At 34.7% G+C, this 19,413-nt stretch overlaps 1 protein-coding gene across 4 annotated transcripts in view; it reads left to right on the top strand.

Annotated features, from left to right (window-relative positions):
- UBE2W (ubiquitin conjugating enzyme E2 W) overlaps nt 1-8,622 on the top strand; it is a 32,687-nt gene extending 24,065 nt beyond the window's left edge. For 2 of the 4 annotated variants that reach the window (XM_053975098.1, XM_053975109.1), the window contains exons 5-6: nt 935-1,010; nt 1,699-3,060. In XM_053975098.1, the coding sequence (XP_053831073.1) occupies nt 935-1,010; nt 1,699-1,823 (201 nt within the window). In that variant the 3' untranslated portion in view covers nt 1,824-3,060. The other 2 variants (XM_053975119.1, XM_053975126.1) reach the window with 2 other exon arrangements.
- The last annotated feature ends 10,791 nt before the right edge of the window (nt 8,623-19,413 follow it).

Genomic DNA, 19,413 nt, shown 5'->3' with positions numbered 1-19,413 from the left:
TGTATCATTTCTGGAGAAGAGCAGTGGATGGAACCCTTCCAGCTGTACTAACTGCGAAGTTCAATCATGCTTTAGGACAATTCTTTGTAAAATTATCCTTCCTCTAAAGGCAGTGCAGAATGACTAGTGAAATGTCTTTAGTATAGATGTTTCTAACTTTGCATCTGTACTATTTCAGTGAACTTGATAAGTTTCATTTCAGGGAAGTAAATGGTGCTAAGCTGTTTTTTTGGCACCAATACCTTAGAGAGCTTTTTGTAAAGAGATTGCCCTTTCACTTTTGACCATTTCTTTCGCAGAGGGCTGTCTGTGGAAGTTAGATGTGGTCAGAGCTCGTCCATATGTGCTATCCAAGCATGCCTATTTATTTTGCATCCCAATCAGTCCTAGTCATATATGTAGTCAAAAAACCACCCCAAAATGGCTTTGTATTGTATTCTATCCTATGTGTTTTGTAAATGATGATACTTACGAAGAAAACCGAAGAATATGTAATAATGATCAGATACAGATACTTAAATTCATTTATTCACCCACTCTAAGCTCAGCCTTAGAATGGGAATTAGATGTAATGCATCAGAATTAGATTCCAAACTGCAAAGGAATTTAATTTTGGGGAGTTTTTAAACAACAGCTGTTTCTTGTTAGTTTATTTTGTTTGTTGTTGGTTTTTTTTTCTTTTTTTCATTTTTTTCTCTCCTATTTATCACTAAACTGTATGATATTTTTTACTATTTTATTTTCTTGGAGTATCTCAAGTAAGAATTTGTTACCTGGATCTTTAAGAGGTTTTTTTGACCAAAAAGGTCTAATCCTGCCTGTTACCTCATTTTCACTGCATTCACATGGTAATCTTTCATAATCTGATTAAATAGCACATGTATTACAATATGAGAATTGTTTGATTATTTGTAGGTCTTTTCTTCTGTTGCAGAGGCGACCTCCAGATAACTCATTTTATGTAAGAACATGTAACAAGAATCCAAAGAAAACAAAATGGTGGTATCATGGTAAGTATCTAACTAGGACTAGAAATTTTTAACTTCTTCTCAGGCTGAAGGCAATTAAATTGTAGGAAAGTAGGATAAATGTGTTCAAAGCATTGAACTTTTTTTTCAACTCAAAGTGTTATTTAAATCCTGTTTCTGATATACTCTGCTGTGATTTTTTTTTTTTCTATATCACATTTGAATAATTCCTGGTGGAAATATAAACAAATATAGGATTGACTTTGAATGACAGTTCTTGTAAAGTGTATCAATCCATGACAAGTTCAAAGTTTGGGATTGGGGAAAGTCCATGATGAAACTAGGTTTTGCTCTAAACAATTTTTTTTGTTACTGTTATTAACACTTTAAAAACTTTTATGTTGTCGAAAAGATACCTATATATTTGTAAACAGCTATGTGTTTTGATAGATTTCCACTCTTAATCAGAATTTCCAGTATGGGACAGTTGACTGACTTTAAAGGCTCCTAAAAACTATTACTCAATAATATAGTAATAAGATTCTCCATGGACACGATAAAGAAGAAAACAAGTGTGTTAAAACTGCTAGTGTCTGCAGTGCTAGTGTTGTGTTGGGGGCTTTTTCTTTGGTTTTGGTTTGGGGTTTGCTTTGCTTTTGTGCTTTTTTCTTTTGTTTCCATGTGTTCTATGTCTTGCTTTATACTTTGTGGTTTCTTTCTTCTGCCTCAGCATTTGTCATCCTCCACCCAGAGCTGCAGTTGGCTGTATGTGCTTGTCTTATCCACTCCGTTGGTGAGGAAGGAGAGAAGAAGGGGATAGAGATGGGCCATGCTTTGTTTCTCTCCTCTTGTTAGCAATGCTTTCCTTGATTTCCCTAGGAAATTTCTGTACAAATGGTAGTTATTGGAAGCACAAGTACATTGGGAGGGGATATATCAGAGAAGGTAATACTTCATGCTAGTCTAGTGCAGAACAGTTGATTCCATCACTGCAGAGGCAGATGAAGGTTCCACCATAAGACATCCTCTGTTTTTTTGTGGCCTCCCCATTCCAGGATGGGTTCCCTGAAGTGAAAACTAGAGCAAGTATTTTGAGACAGTAGGAGTTCATGACTGGAGAGGCAGATTCCAAAGTCTTCACCCTTAAAATTCTTAAGATTCTTAAAAGCCCATGGATGGCCTAACAAGAAAAACTTGATAGTTTCATAATACTTGCTGATACCAGTGGGATTTTGACATATGGTAATGTAACAGAATGAAACTCTGTTTCTCATAATACAGTAATTGCAACTCCAAAACAAGGTGGCTTCAAATACAGTAAGAGAATTGCTATATGTCATGAGATTAAGGTATATCTAGGAAACCTGGGACCATCACGTGGTTATTTTTAAAGTTGACTGCAAGAATAATAATCATATTGCACACAAGGATAGATTTTTCATCCTCACCAGATTATTCAGCAGTCACTTTCTTTTCTCTCTCTGTTTTCATGCTCTTGTAATGTGTTTAGTGCTTCTCCGATTCTAATTTTGGTTTCTCTTAAATGGCAGTTTTGGGAGACTTTTTGTTAACTTTCTGTTTTCACTTGCTAGTTATTTTTAAAGAGAAACAGGTAAAGTTCCATTTATTGGCTTTATCTTGTGATTAAAATATGTTCTATCCACTTTTAATTTGTACCTTTTGATTTAGAATAGAAATCTGTAAAAGCAGAACAGTCTGCAGATACTACTTTTATTTCTTAACAATGAAATTCAATTAGTGTTAAACAAGCAAAACAGAAACTTAGTATGAAAAGAAGTCTTGAGTTACTGATTCTGAAGGTTGCTGTATTATTACAGCTAAAAACCGCAGCTTACAGTTCATTGAATGGGTATTTTAATAACTATGCAGTGTTTTTTTTCTGGAAGTCAGAAAACCTTACCCCTCCTCAAATACAGAGCAACCTAAAAACCAACCTGAAGCAAGAGAAAGCAAGTCAGTTTGTTTAAATAACTCACACTGTCTTGATTAAAAATTCATTGGGCTCCCCACCACCTTCAATTCTTACATGAAAAAATAAAATATTCCTGATGTCCATGTGACAAAAATTTCATGAATGTTTAGAGTGTTTTCCCTTCTATTTTTTTGTGTGTGGCATTTGCTTCTTTTCTCAGTTAATTTTGTTTCTCCTATGTGGACATAGAACAAGACTGCCAAGGCATGATCTTTAAATTGTCAGTGTTTTCTAAACACGTTTAAAGAAATGGTATGTTACAGTAAAATGGGAAGTGTGAAAAAATGCTTCTGTCCTGTTATTTTCTGCTCATGCTTCAGCTTAAGTTTCATATATCTAATCTTGTGGTTGAACCACATTTGGCTGGATAAGTGAGGGAAGAAAAAACAATCCCACCCAGGAAAGAAAGCCAGCTGTCCAAGGGTAACTGTTGTAAGAAATTAAATGCCAGCGCTAATACAACAACCTGTGGAGGGAGATGCAGTGTGGTTCTGCCACTTGTGCTGTCTGCTGCCCATTGGACTGGTTTAGCTTTAATGTGATATAGTGGCTCTGTGTTTTGAATAGATAGGAAGAAGTCTGTCATATGTATTAATACATTCATTTGAAGGAATTTTTTTTCCCAGTATGTGCCTGGAATTTGTTTACCTGGGAGCAAAATAGTCCCTGGTTGGGAGCTGATGTAAAGCTAACCCAGATGAGTACAGAGTGATAAAGTAGCACTTTGAGACATATTTTGACATGTAAATATGTATCTGCATTCAACTTAACACAGAGTTGTTAATCTGTTGTATCATCCCTCCCCCAACACAGCAACTTATTCCTCAAGCAGAGTTATGGAGCTTTGTTTGCTACAAAATGATGTCCTCACAAGCCCTGTTGTAAAGCTCCTGATCTTTGATAACTGAAAATATTTCTAGATTGTCTACCCTACCTAATGTCTGTTTCAACTGTACATTGACTTTCCTGCTGAATTTCAATCTGAGAGTTGCTTATTTTGTGTTAAAGACAGAGGAGGATCTTCCAGATACAGTTTACTTGGGCATCCAGACTGAAATTTGTTTCATAAAGCTGTTGACTTCCTTTGTTGTTCTCAGGAGGTAGATTTTTTTGGGGGTGGGGAAGGGCAGGGTGGGGAGGAAGGGAAAGGCAATGGTGTTTGTTTTCAACCAGCACTTCCTTGCTGCTTTTGGGTTTTGAGGTTGGTTTGGTTTTGGTTTTTTCTTAAATAGAAAGTGTTTTCTCTGATATTTGGCCTAAAATTTTAGTACACCATTTAAATATCTCTTTTGCATCCTTGTCCATTTTTTTTCATGTACAGTAGCCTACTAAAAAGTTAAAGAGTTTTTTTACAAGTAATAGCTTTTATATAATATTTTCCCCATGAGAATATAGAATGTTTATGAGGCTACATTTTTTAGGTGTGGGAGGTACAAGTAAGTCTTTAAAAATAAGCAGACAGTAACTTTGCTTTCTGTTAACAACTCAATATTTACTGCTAGCAGGTGCAAATATACCACAGGTTGATGTGTGAAGGAGAATGTTTAAAATGGAGAGCATTAGTATGGAACATAATGCAGAAATGAGAGGTACAGAACATGCATTTTTATAGTATGTTCTGTCTAATCACAGTACCTAAAATTTAGTGTAATTTACTTTCAGGTTTAAGATTTTAGGATTATAGTAGTAACCTATTCTTTTTGCATAAATCTGTCACCTATTGTTTTGAGTCTTCATAAATAAATTTATATATATATATATACACACACACACCCCTAAACACATATAAAGGGTTGAGAATGCATCAGAAGCAGCCCACTCTGCTAGGTCTTATCCCTATATAGTCCTTATAAAAGGATGTCTTAATTCGATAACTGTTGTGGATCTGCTGTACTTCGAGGGTGCAAAATGTTAAGCATATTTGATTTTTAATTTTCCTGGCAAGTGGTTTTCTAAATATCAAGCATGGAAATTACTGTTGCTTTTTTGGAGTATTTGCTAACACTAATGTCTTTGGGAGTGTATGTGTATTTTGGAAGTTTAAATTTTGATACTCTCTTTTCTCCCCAAGTCGTTATTGAACAAAATCACAGAATTATTCAGTCAGGGTATTTCCTTTGCATGTTACTGTCTATGCTAGGAATTGTTTCTGCCTATAGCACCTTGCTTATTTGGAATTAGAATGTTTATATGTTTTCCATAAATGCTCTTCTTTTATTTTAAAGATGACACATGTTGATGCCACCATTTTGTGATCCTCGTAGCAGAAGATAGTCCTACTGAGAAAATGAGCACTTTGATCATTCAGTCTTTGAACTTTAACCTTTGACTGGAAGTGACCTATAGGCAATGAAGACTACTTCCTTTGACTGCATTTTTACTAGTGTGCATTCTGGGCGCATGTTGATCGCTGGTTCAGTCCATGCAACTGACATGCTTTTATTAGTCATACAGTATTAATGCAGGTGTCCAGAAATGTCAGAATAATTCCATTATTTTTATTTTAAGTTTTGGAAGAATTCCAGGTCTTCATATATTGTGCAATAACACTGAGCTCCTTGGCGGTTTTGGTGCATCCATTGCCGGCAATGGACATTGTACCAGGGAAAGGTTTAGCTCCTGCCACAAAAAAGATTGACACATGACTGAGCTTATGAAAGTTTTGGATATATTTGGAATATAAGCAAGGGATTGACAATTACCTGAAATCCAGCCCATTCTTTTATATTTGGATTCTATGCACTGTGACCACAAAACTAGCAGCATGAATTAACATGCCTACCTGAAGGACTGTAATAAGATCATTACGTATTTATTAAATTGTTTATCTGCTGTCAAATTGTTTTGACATGGGCGGTTTTTCAAGTGACATTGGCAGAGAGGTACAATGTTATCCCTATGGTGAAATAAAACTACTTTTTGTATATAGTTATTCATATCTCTGAAGCAAAGGTATGAGTAATTTAGGGTATGAGTGATTTAAACAAGAATTTATTTTGGAGATAGAGGATGGCAGTGATATAACTGAACTTGCTGCAGTCCTTAATTGGGCTTGTAATTTGTACTTTAGAGCTTTTTCCAAATAGATTGCACACTGTTATTTCCTGCTAGCCATCAGCATGAGCCCTACTGCCTACACCAATATTTCATTTATTTATGTGTTCGAAAGCAATCCATATAACATTTTTTGTTTGTATTCACTGTTTCTTTTGTGTTGTATGTCATGTTTGAATGTTACAAAACAATATTTTGATTGAAAAGCTTTGTCAGAAGATATTTTCATGTAAATTATTTCTTTATCTTGTAAGCATCATCTTGTCTTTTAATCCTGTATTATAAAAAGAAAAAAAATACATTTTTGACAGAGGCTTAAAGTTTTCACAAAAAAGTGTGGACCTTGTTATTTAAGTTTAGACTAAAGTATATTTTCTTAACTTGCTTGTCCCACGTAGCCATGCCAATTTTTCCAGGCTTTTCTTCACCAAAAAAAAGGGGGAAAAGCCTAAAATCAGACATTTTTCTGTGGAGCAACATTTACTGAAATGACAGTTGTTCTCAGCACTCTGTAATATTTTGATACTGCAATTAGGTTGTCTTTTTAGGAAGCACTTTTATAAACTAAATACCTTTACACATATGCAAAATTTCTATAGTTTTTTTTACTGTTGCCTTATTGTTGCACTCAAAAAAAAATTCAAGCAATTAATGCATGAATGTCTAAATCAAGTAATAGCTTGATGTAAAAACAAACAAAAGCAAAAAAAAAAAAATCCCTAAACCAAATTCACAATGACTAACTACAATAAAAACCAGAAAATTGGCTGAAAAGACTGATTTTTTTTTTAATCTGCTGTATGATAACTGATGTTTTATAGCCTTGTACATACTTCTCTGTTACTTATTGTTTAAAACACTTTAAAAAAGTATAGATGCTTAACTCAGGGTGGATAGAGTTCAGATGGATTTGCTTCAGAGAAGTATTTTGTACAGCATCAGAACTGTAGATACTGGCAGTGAAGTAAGGCTACAATATACTTCAGGAACTGCTTTTTTTTTTCCTACTGTACTGAAAATATCTCTTGGCCTTTAAAACTCAATGGTAAAATCTAGCTTTGGATATAAATTTGATGTGTGTATATATTTTCACAATGAGCCTTGGAAACACTGAATTAATTTTCTTTTAAGAGCCAAAAAAAAGTTGTTTTAAACAAAAGAAATACTTATGCTCTAAACTTCTTGTTTAGCAAAATTTTATTGTTGCGAGATCATTAAACTGGTTAGTTTTGGAAATGGTTCATATGAACGAGCAGTAATCTGATACTTAATCTGTATAGTCTTGTTCACTGCTCTGTATGAATTGAAACAGTTGAGAAATTCATGTATGACTGGTTCACATAGTGGATCCTATCAAAGTAGTCCACAGGAAAGAGACCTTAATGTGACCAGGTAATTTCTGAAGAAATGGCTTAAGTGCATCGCAAATTCAGTTATCTTTTCATATAGTGGCTTGGGAAACTACAATAGATGGTTTCAGAGAAGCTTCATGACATACCATATGTATTTTGTTGAAGATGGGTGTTGTACTGCAAAGCATTATGAATTTTATTGACCTGTGCTGTCACATGGACTATAGTGAAGTTAAATAACCAAATTTATGCTGCTCTTTAATAAACCCTCACCCCCTATAATATACTTAGATCAAGAAAATACAAGGTAGATTAGAAGAAAATGTACCTCAGGTCTTATAGTTTACAGTAGAAATGCCTCATTGGTTCTCTTGTAGATCTGTGGGTAAGTTCACGTATATAGAGAGGGCCAAGACAAAGCTTATATACCACTCAAGCCCTCAAGATAATGCAACTATTCTGATAATGCTATAATGTCCTGAAAAAGGGCTTGAATTAGATGGAGGTGGTGCCATCCTTTCCCAAGGGTGACCCTGTGTATGTAATTTTCACCTGGAGTTTCTCACATGGAATAGTTACAGAATTGGCTTGAAACTATCTTGCTTTTATTTTGTGTCAATGTTCATGTTGTTAAACACTTTGTTTTGTGTTTAGTGTCTTTATACTATAACACAATAAATTCTTGTTTTAAAATAGATTACTTCCCTTGACTGGAAATACGTGTGGACCTTTTCATGGTGCAGTGCAGAAGCATAGTTCCTGACATTCAGCCACTCCTAAGACAAAGCTGCCAGTTACTATGAAATGTTGTGATGCATATCAGAGGAGGAATTTGCATAACAGCAAAGTATTTCCTCATTCTCCAGAGGGTATCTGTTGTAACAGCTGAAAAAAATAGTTAATTAAAAAAAAAAATCACTAAGATGTAATGCTTTTATTTCTCACAGATGAGCAAATAGTTCTTTATCCTTTTTTTTGTCATTTGACAAGCACTTAAAATACTTGATGGGAAGTTTCAGATGCAGGATTCTTGTTTGCCTGCAGTGGTAGGAATAGAGTTTCTATTATTTTGTCAGCATCTATCAGGACTGTTTAATCAAATCTCTGCCTCATACCAATAACTGCTTTCAGGTTTGTTTTTTTTTTTTCATGAGATGATTTCTTCTGCTTTGTAAAAGGCAAGGCACTGCATACCTAAAACATGTATTTTAATGAAAAATTAAGTTTTTAAAATTAATCTGTTTTATATTGTTAAGATTATTCTAAATGTTTGTGGTTTTTTATTTACTGAAAGTCTGACAAAAACCTAAGATGTGATCTGTATTTATAGGTATGCTTTAAGGGGACCATAAATTTTCCAGGTCAGTAAATAATGATTTTTTAAAAAGAGAGATATTTTAAAAACCCTAATTAAACCCTAATTAAATTAAAACATTTGCAAAAATGCAGCTATAGAGTTTGAAGGTTTGGGGGAAGTCAGTATAGCTTTTGCCTCCTCTGGTAGAGCAATTGAGCATTATGTTGTGTTTGTATGCTCACAAATCCCAATCATTCTGAAGAACAGGTTTGGATGAATTCTCTTCTAAAACCAGTTACTTCTAATCCATATCACCCAGACCAGTTTGTATTTACACAGTGGTACCTGAATAGTTGGGTGTTGAACTGAATAAGGGGAATTAAGCTGTCTTAGTGATATACCATCTTCAGCTGCAGTCACACAACAATATGAGGAGAGACTTGGGATTTGGTTCATGCGCCAGGTACTTGTTGGCTGTTGTTTCAAGGACTAACAATAAATTTCCAAACCTCCTGGCTTTAAAATACCTTTATAAAATTGGAGAGTAGAAATACCATGAGCCGCCTTTTACTATAAAATACAATTCAGAAATACAAATTTGAACAAACTTAGTCTCTGTTTTTATTTAATTTTACTGATATAGCAGTGCAGGAAAAATTGTTCACTCTTCATTTCTTTTTCTTGCAGATTTTATCTACTTTAAAAATAGTGTTAAAGGAATTTTAATCAGCTGATTCAATGTAGCAAATTATCTCTGCAGCTACTTAAAGTGATTTTTTTTTAAAATTACAAAGTAAGAGTATTTCACTAACATTGTAGTTCCAAAGTAATTTCTGTCCTGAAGTATGTAGGTAAAACCATATAGGTTTCATTCAGGTAATTATTTTGTATTTAAAAACAAAAAATGAAATGCAAAATCAATTGACTGTGCAGTGTATGTAAGTCTAGAGATTGGATTTATAAGCTTGTGTCCATAGTCTCTAATATAATACTTCATAGGAGCTTTAATGTGTGAGTCAGTGGTAGTAGGTTAGATTGTATTTAACTCCCTCTACTTTACATACATGCTATGTGCCGTGTAACTTTGTCTTTTGAAGTGACATTTTTCTCTTGACCTCTGCTGGTGAAGGAGTGGCTTACAAGAGACTGTTCTGAATAGGAATCCAGTGAAGAGTTGAAAACCATAATGTTGGCCTCAAAGAAAGAGGTTACAATCTGGATTTCTGTAACACTGACCACAGTTCTTTCCTCATGCTGGCCTGTTTTTTGTTATTTAAAATCTCCATGGTAAGACCTTAAAACTTTTGTCATGCCTTCAGCAATTGGGGAACCTATTTTTTTTCAAGCCCTTTGAAGTGCTTTGTGCCAAGTAGGTGTGGGTTACGTCTGTTCAGATGAACATTCTTAGCCCTTTCTCTTCCCAGGACTACAATATTATCAATATTATCTGGATGCTGCTAATGCAGTTCTCCAGGGCATTTAATCCTTAAAGATAAAATCAAGCATGGTTTCTTCTATTACCAGAGAAAGAGGAATTTGTACTCCTTCCTTTCCAGTCTAATGATTTCCATTCCTACCTTGCATCTAACTTTATTCTTGAGTCTGCACTGAGATGATTTAACATGGTAAACCAGTAGGAAACCAACTTGAAAAAGTGGAAATCTGTCGTCTCAATTAGCAAATTAGATCAGCTTGCTGCATAAGCAATAGTTTGAGCCAGTGCAAAAAATTGAAAGGTTTGTGTAGCTGAGGTTTGGAAGGTGGGGGGATAAAACATGATTTTTATCTTTAGAATTTTCTGTGTAATAAAATATTACTTAAGATATTGGCAAGCTTGTGTTACGCAGAAGCTGAGTTATGTGCTATGAGAAGCCTGAGAGCTAGAGGTCGAACTGCCTATAACAGTCTATGGGAGGGGACTCTCCTATATTTTTAAACTCTGTTTTCCAGTAAAAAAATCTGAAGTTGTTCCAAAACATTCGAGTCATCTGTTACCTCTCCATTTAGATGCCTTGAGTTTTGGTGCTCAGGAACAGGTTGGCTTTTTGTGTTTTGGTGGGTGGGTTTTGTTGTTGTTTTGTTTGTTTTTGGTGTTTTTAAATGTAGCACATCTGTAGTCATTGTTCTTTGAGGATATTTTTAGTTAACTGTTGTCAAACCTTAATCAATATAGTTACAGATGTGGTGATATTGTTTAGAAAATGACAGTTATTTTCCAGAAGGAAGGCAATAATGTTACAAATAAAATGTTCTTGAGATTAGATAAAAAGCCAGATGTGTTTACAGTCATCTAACACAGACAACACTTGTGTCCCAAGTCTCAGAGGTCTCATTTTCCTATTGTATACTTCAAGAACAGGACTCTTGCACTCTGGTAGTAGGTTTTCAAGACAAAAACACACTGGTTGCCACCTCATCCATTTCTCTGAAGGTCTTGTTCAAGGAATGGATGAAACCTGGTGGTTTTTATCTGTATTTATTTGTGCTGAGTCAGTGAAGAGGGTGTGACAGCTGCTACTCTGACTGGTGATGAAGTATGAATAGCTCTTGAGTCTCTCGTTCTCTAAACTATCCTTATGTTTGCAGAAAACATTGTTAGCTATGTTTCACATGCACAGAATAAAGTATATCTTATTTACATAGTGTCGACAATTTATTGAAGATCAGCACTTTAGAAGATGTAGTATAGAATGTATACATAACTAAGTAAATAAGTGACAAAGATAAGTCATCAAATCTCCAGATGACTAACAGAATATCAAGGCTAAAGTCTTGATTTGCATAAGGTTTTAAATTTGTGGGGCTTGAGGTGAGGGGCGCATTTGGGGGATTCATCGTGCACGGTATCTTCTGTATCACGCTTTGGACTATAACTCTCTTCGGTATCTGTATGTTGTCATCTGCCCCAGGCAGTAACTACTATCTTAAGTGTTACACTGGAGTAAGAGGTGACTTTGTGTTCCTTAAATAATAATAATCCAGACAGTCCTGTATTGGGAATGATTTTTCAAATGCTCCTTCAAACTGTGTTGACCAACAATGAGGATACCACATGAAGATAGGCTATGCTCACAAAGTAGGGCAGGAGGGAGAACAACCAGTTCTTGAAGTTTTAAGTTTGATAGCATCCTGAAGGTTCTCTAAAAATCAGTGGCTGGTGGCATGGTGTTTTGGGTTTCTATGTTTTTGGGATTTTGGGTTTGGGTTTGTTTTTTGGTGGTGTTTTTTGTGGGGGTTTTTGGATTGTTTGTTTTTTTTTTTGTTGTTTTTCTGTTTGTTTGCTTCCTTTTAAGAGGACATCAGTAATTGCACCAATCTATAATTCTTATGTTATGAAGTTCTTCAAAGCTGCAAAAGGGCAAATGCAATGCAGCTATGGTCATGATACAACTGAAGGATCAACGTCCTGTATGACAACCAGTAGCAGTTTGTTGAAATGTGCTGTATTAAGAAAAAGAGAATGGGTAGCCCTCTCCATGAACTGAGGTAATAGGTTTCTTTTTTTTCTTTGCAATAGTTTTACCAGAAACCCTAATAAACAGCAAAGTAGATTTCATACTGTGCCTGACAAGAGATTTTGAAGTCTTGCATGTGGAAAATAGACTGGATACAGTAGTTTGTGTGTTTTGTAATTCTGAAAATTTCCTCTGTTAGCTTCCTTTCTTTAGTCTGTAAGAATAGACTAAATAATATCTAGTCATATCTTATATCTTCTTCCTGGTATCTTGGGTACTATTGGGGAATGCTATACAGAAAAGCCTGTAATTCTTTTCCCTAAAAGCTTCTCTGGATTGTTACACTCAATTAAACACATCATATACTTCTTCCTTTATGTTTCCCATCAGCTACCTTGTAATGTTGAGGGTTTTTAAACTCATTTCTGTGCAACACTTTCTGGAAGTGAACATTATAAAGGCTTACCATTTGGATATTGGTATAAATACCCAGAAGGCAAGTTTCCTTACATTAGTACTGTAGCATGCAATATGGTAAGGTTTAGGTCTTCTTGAATGATTTCTGACATGTTAATCCATCTGAACTTCTTATTCAGTATTGGATGTACCTGGGTAAGTATAACAAGAATTGTCTTGTGCCAGCCAGCTCAGTCTGGAGCATCCCTGCACACCAAGTTTAGTGTCTCAGGGTTTTCTTTGTAGTAAACCAAAGATCTAATTGGAAAATTTGTGGTGATCTCTGCATAAGGTGATTCCATACTGTTTTGTGGTGAGATGTTTTTTTCTGTACTTCAAGGCAGCTATTAATGCACCAGTGCTTGATTTTGAGAAATCGGTCTTGTCACTATTGAGAGTTTGTCACATGGTAAAGCATTTACTTAATTCTTTCTTTCCTATATTTGCAAAGTATTATGACAGAATTTGTCCTCTGGAAAGGAGTCTTCCTGCATGGTCTGCACCAGAATGCTGTTTCTTTCTGTCACAGAGTTTGTTTCTTGTGTTTGGTCTCAACAGTAGTTATATGTGTAGGTACATACAAAGGTGGGTACTAATCTTGCTTAGGCCTTGCATTATTTGAGTTTATTTTAGTGTGTATCAACCTTTATATGTCTTACCTTACTTTATCAAACACCTTATTAATTGCAGCTTTTCATTTAAAAGAGCAAGACTCCATCAACATTCACATTTTCATTCTTTATGGGTTTTTTAAAAGCAAAGATACTTCCCATCCATCTCTATTAAGTTACACTGCTAACTACCTTTTATTGCAGAACAGTGGAACAATTCTGCAACAAGTTGAAAAGGATCTGTATTTCTACCATTTTGTAGAAATAAAAAAAAATACTTAAGGACTTAAACAGTAAATTAAATCTGTATTAAGCCAGTAATTTCTTAAATTATTATTCTCTTGGAACAAGAACTGCCTTAGATTTACATGAAGCCAAACTGCAAGAGCAGAAAAGAGAAATTATCCGTATCCAGCATTCATACAGAAAAAAGGGTTCTCCCTCTTCCAGCCCCAGAAAAAGAAGAAAGGTTCAGAAGTTACCAGTACTGCAAACATGACTCAGTTCACAACATAAAGGGCTTATTGTGGTCAATAGGAATGGTAATAAAGCATAGCCTATGTATGCTTCTAAGTATAGAATCTCATGAATGGAAACACTAAAAGCAAGGGCAACTGGCAGCATTGTCACTCAAATGATGTTATTTTTAGGGGATTACCAATGCTCTATCCAATTCCAATTCACTGTTAGTACTATCTATTGCCAGCACATACAAGCTTCATTCTCAGCTTGCCCAATTTTTAAAGTGACAGTTCTTGGAGCAACAAGATTCCTGCTTCTTCTAGGGACTGTAACAAAAGACAGCTTCAAAACAGGTTGAGTGTAATTGAGTAAGCAGCAGGTATTACATTCGCTGAGAATACAGAATCCATGCATGTTACACTTGCATCGAATGTAATTGTTGTCCTCAGTTTCACCTACAAAATACCCATTTCCAAGAGGTTTACTGTGCAAGAAGTTTGCTGTATACTATGCATGGTATAGCAGCAAGCACTGTTGACTTTCTCAGAGGACAGCAATGAACAAATAGTGTAACAATGTATCTGAGTGAGACAAATCATATGAATATCATATGACATACCATGTTAGATGAAGTTGGTAAAAGTTGTTTGGTTTCACATCATTTTACAGTCCTACCAAAATAAGACTCCACATCTTAGTAAGGTTTTTTTGAGTCTGGTGACAAACTGGCTGTAATGAAGCTGGCTGTAATGAAGCACAAATATTGTCACGTACATAAACTGACAAAAATAGATGGACTAAATTGTATTGCTATATGAAGGTGCAATACAATAGGCAGTAAGATTTGCAGCAGTTCTAACTTTGTAATTTTTTTAAATGAGCAGTCAGTGCAACATTCTCCCATTAATGATAAAATAAAACTCTCCCAACCTTATCCTGCATCATCACCAAATCATCAGTTACCTTTATGTCCTAGCTATGCCAGGACAATGGGAGTTATAGGAGCTCTAGGATATTCTGAGAATTGACACAAATGCCCTAATTGGATATTTTTGCTAAAATGTTGCTGTAAAACACATAATTGAACCAGACCTTTCCCAGCCATCCAATAATTTACCAAAAGCGTTAGTTTTGTGATAGTTGAATGTTACTGAATTTGACAATTTAAGCAAGAGTAAGCCCCCACATAATTTGAGAAGTTCAATCCTCATTTAATGAGAGAATAGGACCAATATATTACCTGGACAATAAATAAAAATGTTTAAAAAGGCAAGGTCTATGGCAGATCTGTACATCTCTGAATTTCTCTGAAAGTTTAAACACTAACAGTGCCCACATGCCTTCATAGAAGTTAGAGAAACATCCCCATGTCTGATAATGTTTTGATTCTTCAAAGCTATATTAAGTATAAACAAATTACAGGGCACTGCATCTTTACAGACTGATTTGAAAATTTTGGAACAGTTTTATCTGTTTCGTTGCTACACTTTTAAGTTCGCTATGGAACCCAGTGTATTACTGATTTATATACACATTTGATAAAAGAAAAACAAAATACATAATTTTCATGTCCAACACTGGCCTTAACTTCAAGATGTAAAAGGCTTAATCCCTGTTTTCTCTGGGATCTAGTCTGCTACTTGTAAGGGTGGCAATAGGTGTGATTAGGTACATTCTCTCATCAGCATGACTGCAAATAAATGTCACTAGTATGGACACAGATGTACAAATTGTCACATTACTGGTGTCACTTTGGTTACGTCTGAAGTGTTGTCTTTGCCTGCACTGAGAGGCACTAATGAGAATCCAAAGCATTTCAGTATGTGTGTGATCCTCTCATACAACACTATCAGTGGAAATAGCATTGTGTTTTGACTTGTTTGAAGGCCTTTTATGTAGTCAGAATACTGTCAGTAAAGCAAAACCCCCAAAAATCCCAGGCTTGTAAACAGGAGTTTAATATTATTGAATCTATTGCTTCCTTGACCTGTAATTACACTTTGTCTTTCCCATACTTCTCTTCTGAGCAAAGACAGTGCATTCTCATCAGGTAGCAATGCCTACTAATGCAGAAATGGACCATTTCTAAATGTCTGTGTGCTTTGCAATTGAAAACCAATACACCATGATCTTCAGCTTGCTAGTTCTGTTATTATTCTTGCTGATTTATCAAACTGTAGTTACCTTTGTCTTCATTGCTGTAGTCATGAGATGTGTATCCCTGGCTGACCTGAATTTTCCTGGTTTTCTTCTACCATTCTATGCTCTGTGCTTTAAAGAAGTAATCCAAATCTTGTTGGTTTTTGATTTTTTTTGTTTGGTTGAGTTTTTTTTAATATGGAAATCACATAGGATATTTGAGAAGCTTCCAATGTTCATAATGGGTGATGAACTTGTATGAAATATCTGTGCATATACATAAACAAAGTTTGTGCAGTAACTATACGTATTAACTAATAGGCATAAATATGCAACATCGTATTTTCTGTAGTTGTAAGAAGGTGTGATGGCTGTACAGAAAGCTTTTACAGTACTTTGTGTCAAAAAATAAATGGAAAATTATGGAAATATCTGTCACAAATGTAGAAATTAAAACTAGGGACTTGGGGTTATCTTTTTTGCAGTTTCGGATAGATGAACTATGATAATTAATGAAGTTTTTTGAATGTGCAGTAAAACGTCTAATACTTACTTAAAGTAATTTACCAGTATAATTTTAAAGCTTCACTGGAATTATTAGAAGGGTAAAGTATTTATTTACACGTGGCTTTACTATTCCCAGCACTGACATATGAAAGCAATGACAGCAAGTGATTGCTGGGAAATACAATGCTACCTGCAAAGCAATCTAAATTTGGGGCAGTGGGTCAATTAATAAAGAACCAGCGTTGATTCCTTAATGATAGGAGACCTAAATGAAAGCTGGTAATTTCAAAATCAGCACATATTTTTGGTTGGGTTCACTTTGTGTTCTAAAAAAATGATACTTGTTAAAGGGATGAGGACCTAGAGGTTTCTCAATGTCCTTATACCAACAGTGATGGAATTCAATATATGCTGATAAGTGCAAGTTCTAGTTCACTTAATTTAGATCCTTGAAGTGATTGTGTGATTCATCTGGTTTAGGGAACTCACATTTTAGACAAGAATTATCAAAGACAGTGTGTTAGTGTGAGTTGTTAAAATTCATTGCTTTTGAGTCCTTGTTGAAGCATGAAGAGTAAATGGTTTCCATTACCTGAGAAAACTCTTCACAGTATTGACTTGTAGTTTGTTTTGTCTTGGTTTGTTCATGCCTCTCATTCCAGGTACTACCTAGTGATAAAGTAGTTTAGTAATTTGTCATGCATTGTAGTTAAAGACCTACTTTTATAGTGACAGTTCTGCATCTGTAATTGGGGAGAGCAGTGGTCTGACTAGATGTAGGTTCATTAATAATACTGGGTTTTAATAAAATATAATCCCAAACTCCTGGGTTTTACTTTTAATTATTGAAAAAAATATTATTAAAAAAATTAAGTTACTTACTCTTCTGGTACTAAGCTATTAAAGGCTTTTTTTCAGTTGAATGACTAATGTAAACAATGCATTATTAACTTCTTATGGGTGTTTTATGAGCACTCTATTAGCTTCATTATGGTTTCAACCTTAGTATGAAATATCATCCAAGTTCTTAAATAAATAAATAAATAGTACAGCTACAAAGCAACTTTCTAATACTCTGAAACAAAATTCTGGAAGAGGCTGTAAAATATCCAGTCTTGGAAATTTTCTAAAGGAAACCAGGCAACCTGCTAACTTGAAGGTCAGATCCAGCTTTAAAGTTGATCCTACTTTGAGGTGGCAGGGAGGGTGGTGGAGCAGACCTTCAGAACTCCTTTCCAATCAGTTCTGCAAATCTCCTACTTCCTAAACACATCATTGGGTATTTTCTTTGGGGATTTATTTTTGGTTTGGTTTGTTACACGAAAGTGAATTGAGGGGTGGAAACTCATTTCTCAATGGTTTCTCTTAAAACTACAATTCTAATAATAAAATATATTAGTAAAAATTAGAATATTATGATTTTTTGCAAGTCAGTGTGAAAGTGCTGATTTATTTTTTTCTGAATCTTAAGTTAAAAATTACAAGGCCAAGTATCTTCAAGTGTCCTGCAGTCATGTGTACAGTCCAAATAGAATAACTCTATCCTTTCCTCCACTTAGGTATTTATGCAGTCATTTAGGCACTAAAATGCCTAAATTTTCAAACTGCATACTGAATTAATCACTCCTATTAACAACTTGCATACTGAAACTAGATTGTTGGGCAAGTTATGACACTCTTGTTATTTAATAATGGATAGGGTGAAAGAGTACATACAAATTATGCATCTTATTTTCAAAACCTGAGAAGTTTTTAGGTTGTATTAAGCTGCTTTTACTGGAGGTACTGACTAGCCTTTTTCCTGTACCTCAGCAGGAGCAGGAAAAAGACCCTCAAACGTAAGGGTGCAGTAAATCTTAAAGAAGTGACTAATAATGTAATTTAGTTGTTCATACATGTAAAGCTCCAATCACATAGGAAACATTAAAAAAGCAAAATACAGCCATGGACTTAAAATTATTATAAAACATATTAACCTTTGTTTTAGTATATATATATATATATATATATATATATATATATATATATATATATATATAGTAAGTTTTGGGATAAAATCTGCTCTTTTGTATCCAGTTTTCTTCCAGCTACATTCTGTTTGCACCACAAAATGTGTATCAAGATACAAGACTTCTGAATTTATACATATCTCAGATATGTTTTTAAACTAAAGTTTTAGCTGTTTGGTAATAGCAACATTATAAAAATGTTAGTTATTGAAATAATAGCACAGATTGGAGATTTTAGAGGCTTGTTGGAATTACACCTGTCTGCTGCAGAAAGTTCGTAAAACCCTCCTCATAATCTCATGCTGATGTTCATTAGGATGCATTTTTCCCTGAATGTGCTTGTGCTAATTATGTGTTATACTGTAGGGTTGTTCTTCAAACTACTCATAGTAAGTAAAGCAAAAATGACATGACATAAAATTATGAAGGAAAAAACCGAGAACAAACATGAAAAAAACCCCACAAACTTCTATGGACAGCACCATCGCAATTCAGCATCTGAATGAGCTTTTACTCACGCAAAATTTGCAGTAGCCTAATGAAAAGTACTTGCATTATTATCCATTGCTACATTATATCAGAAGACTACAAAAGAAATTGTATTATACTGTGTATTTCTGTCCTCAGTTCTTAAGTTAAATTAAGGGGTAAGGAATCTCAGAATCAGAAAACAAAACAATGGAAGAATGAGAAGGGGAGGATTAACAAGCTACCACTTCTGAATACAGGGTATGTATAAAACTCTCATAGCAAATGCTGAGTTCCCAACATGTGTTTCAACAAGTTGTAAATGTCATATTAACATTCTGTTAGTATGAATAAAATCTTGCTATCACTTAGATACTCACAATGCAGCTCTGCCACTAGGTGTCATGATGTGTATTTGGTGTGTAAATTATCTACAATATGCAAGCTTACTACCAAAATTCACCTGGGCTCTGTGCTTTTAGAGTGTTCCTCCACTATGCTTGGGAATTGTGTTAGGCTACATCTTTTTTTTTTTTTTTTCTTTTTTTTTTCTCAGAGCTGATCTGCCTCTTGGTAACAAGTAATAATTAAAAAAAAATTCTCATATAATAGCAGATACTGCAGGCAATATGAACTCTAGAC

Source organism: Vidua macroura, chromosome 1 (genome assembly GCF_024509145.1).
Source record: "Vidua macroura isolate BioBank_ID:100142 chromosome 1, ASM2450914v1, whole genome shotgun sequence".
Lineage (NCBI taxonomy): Eukaryota > Metazoa > Chordata > Aves > Passeriformes > Viduidae > Vidua > Vidua macroura.
The sequence above is the reverse complement of the archived record's forward strand: the minus strand, read 5'-3'. Positions and strand labels throughout refer to the sequence as shown.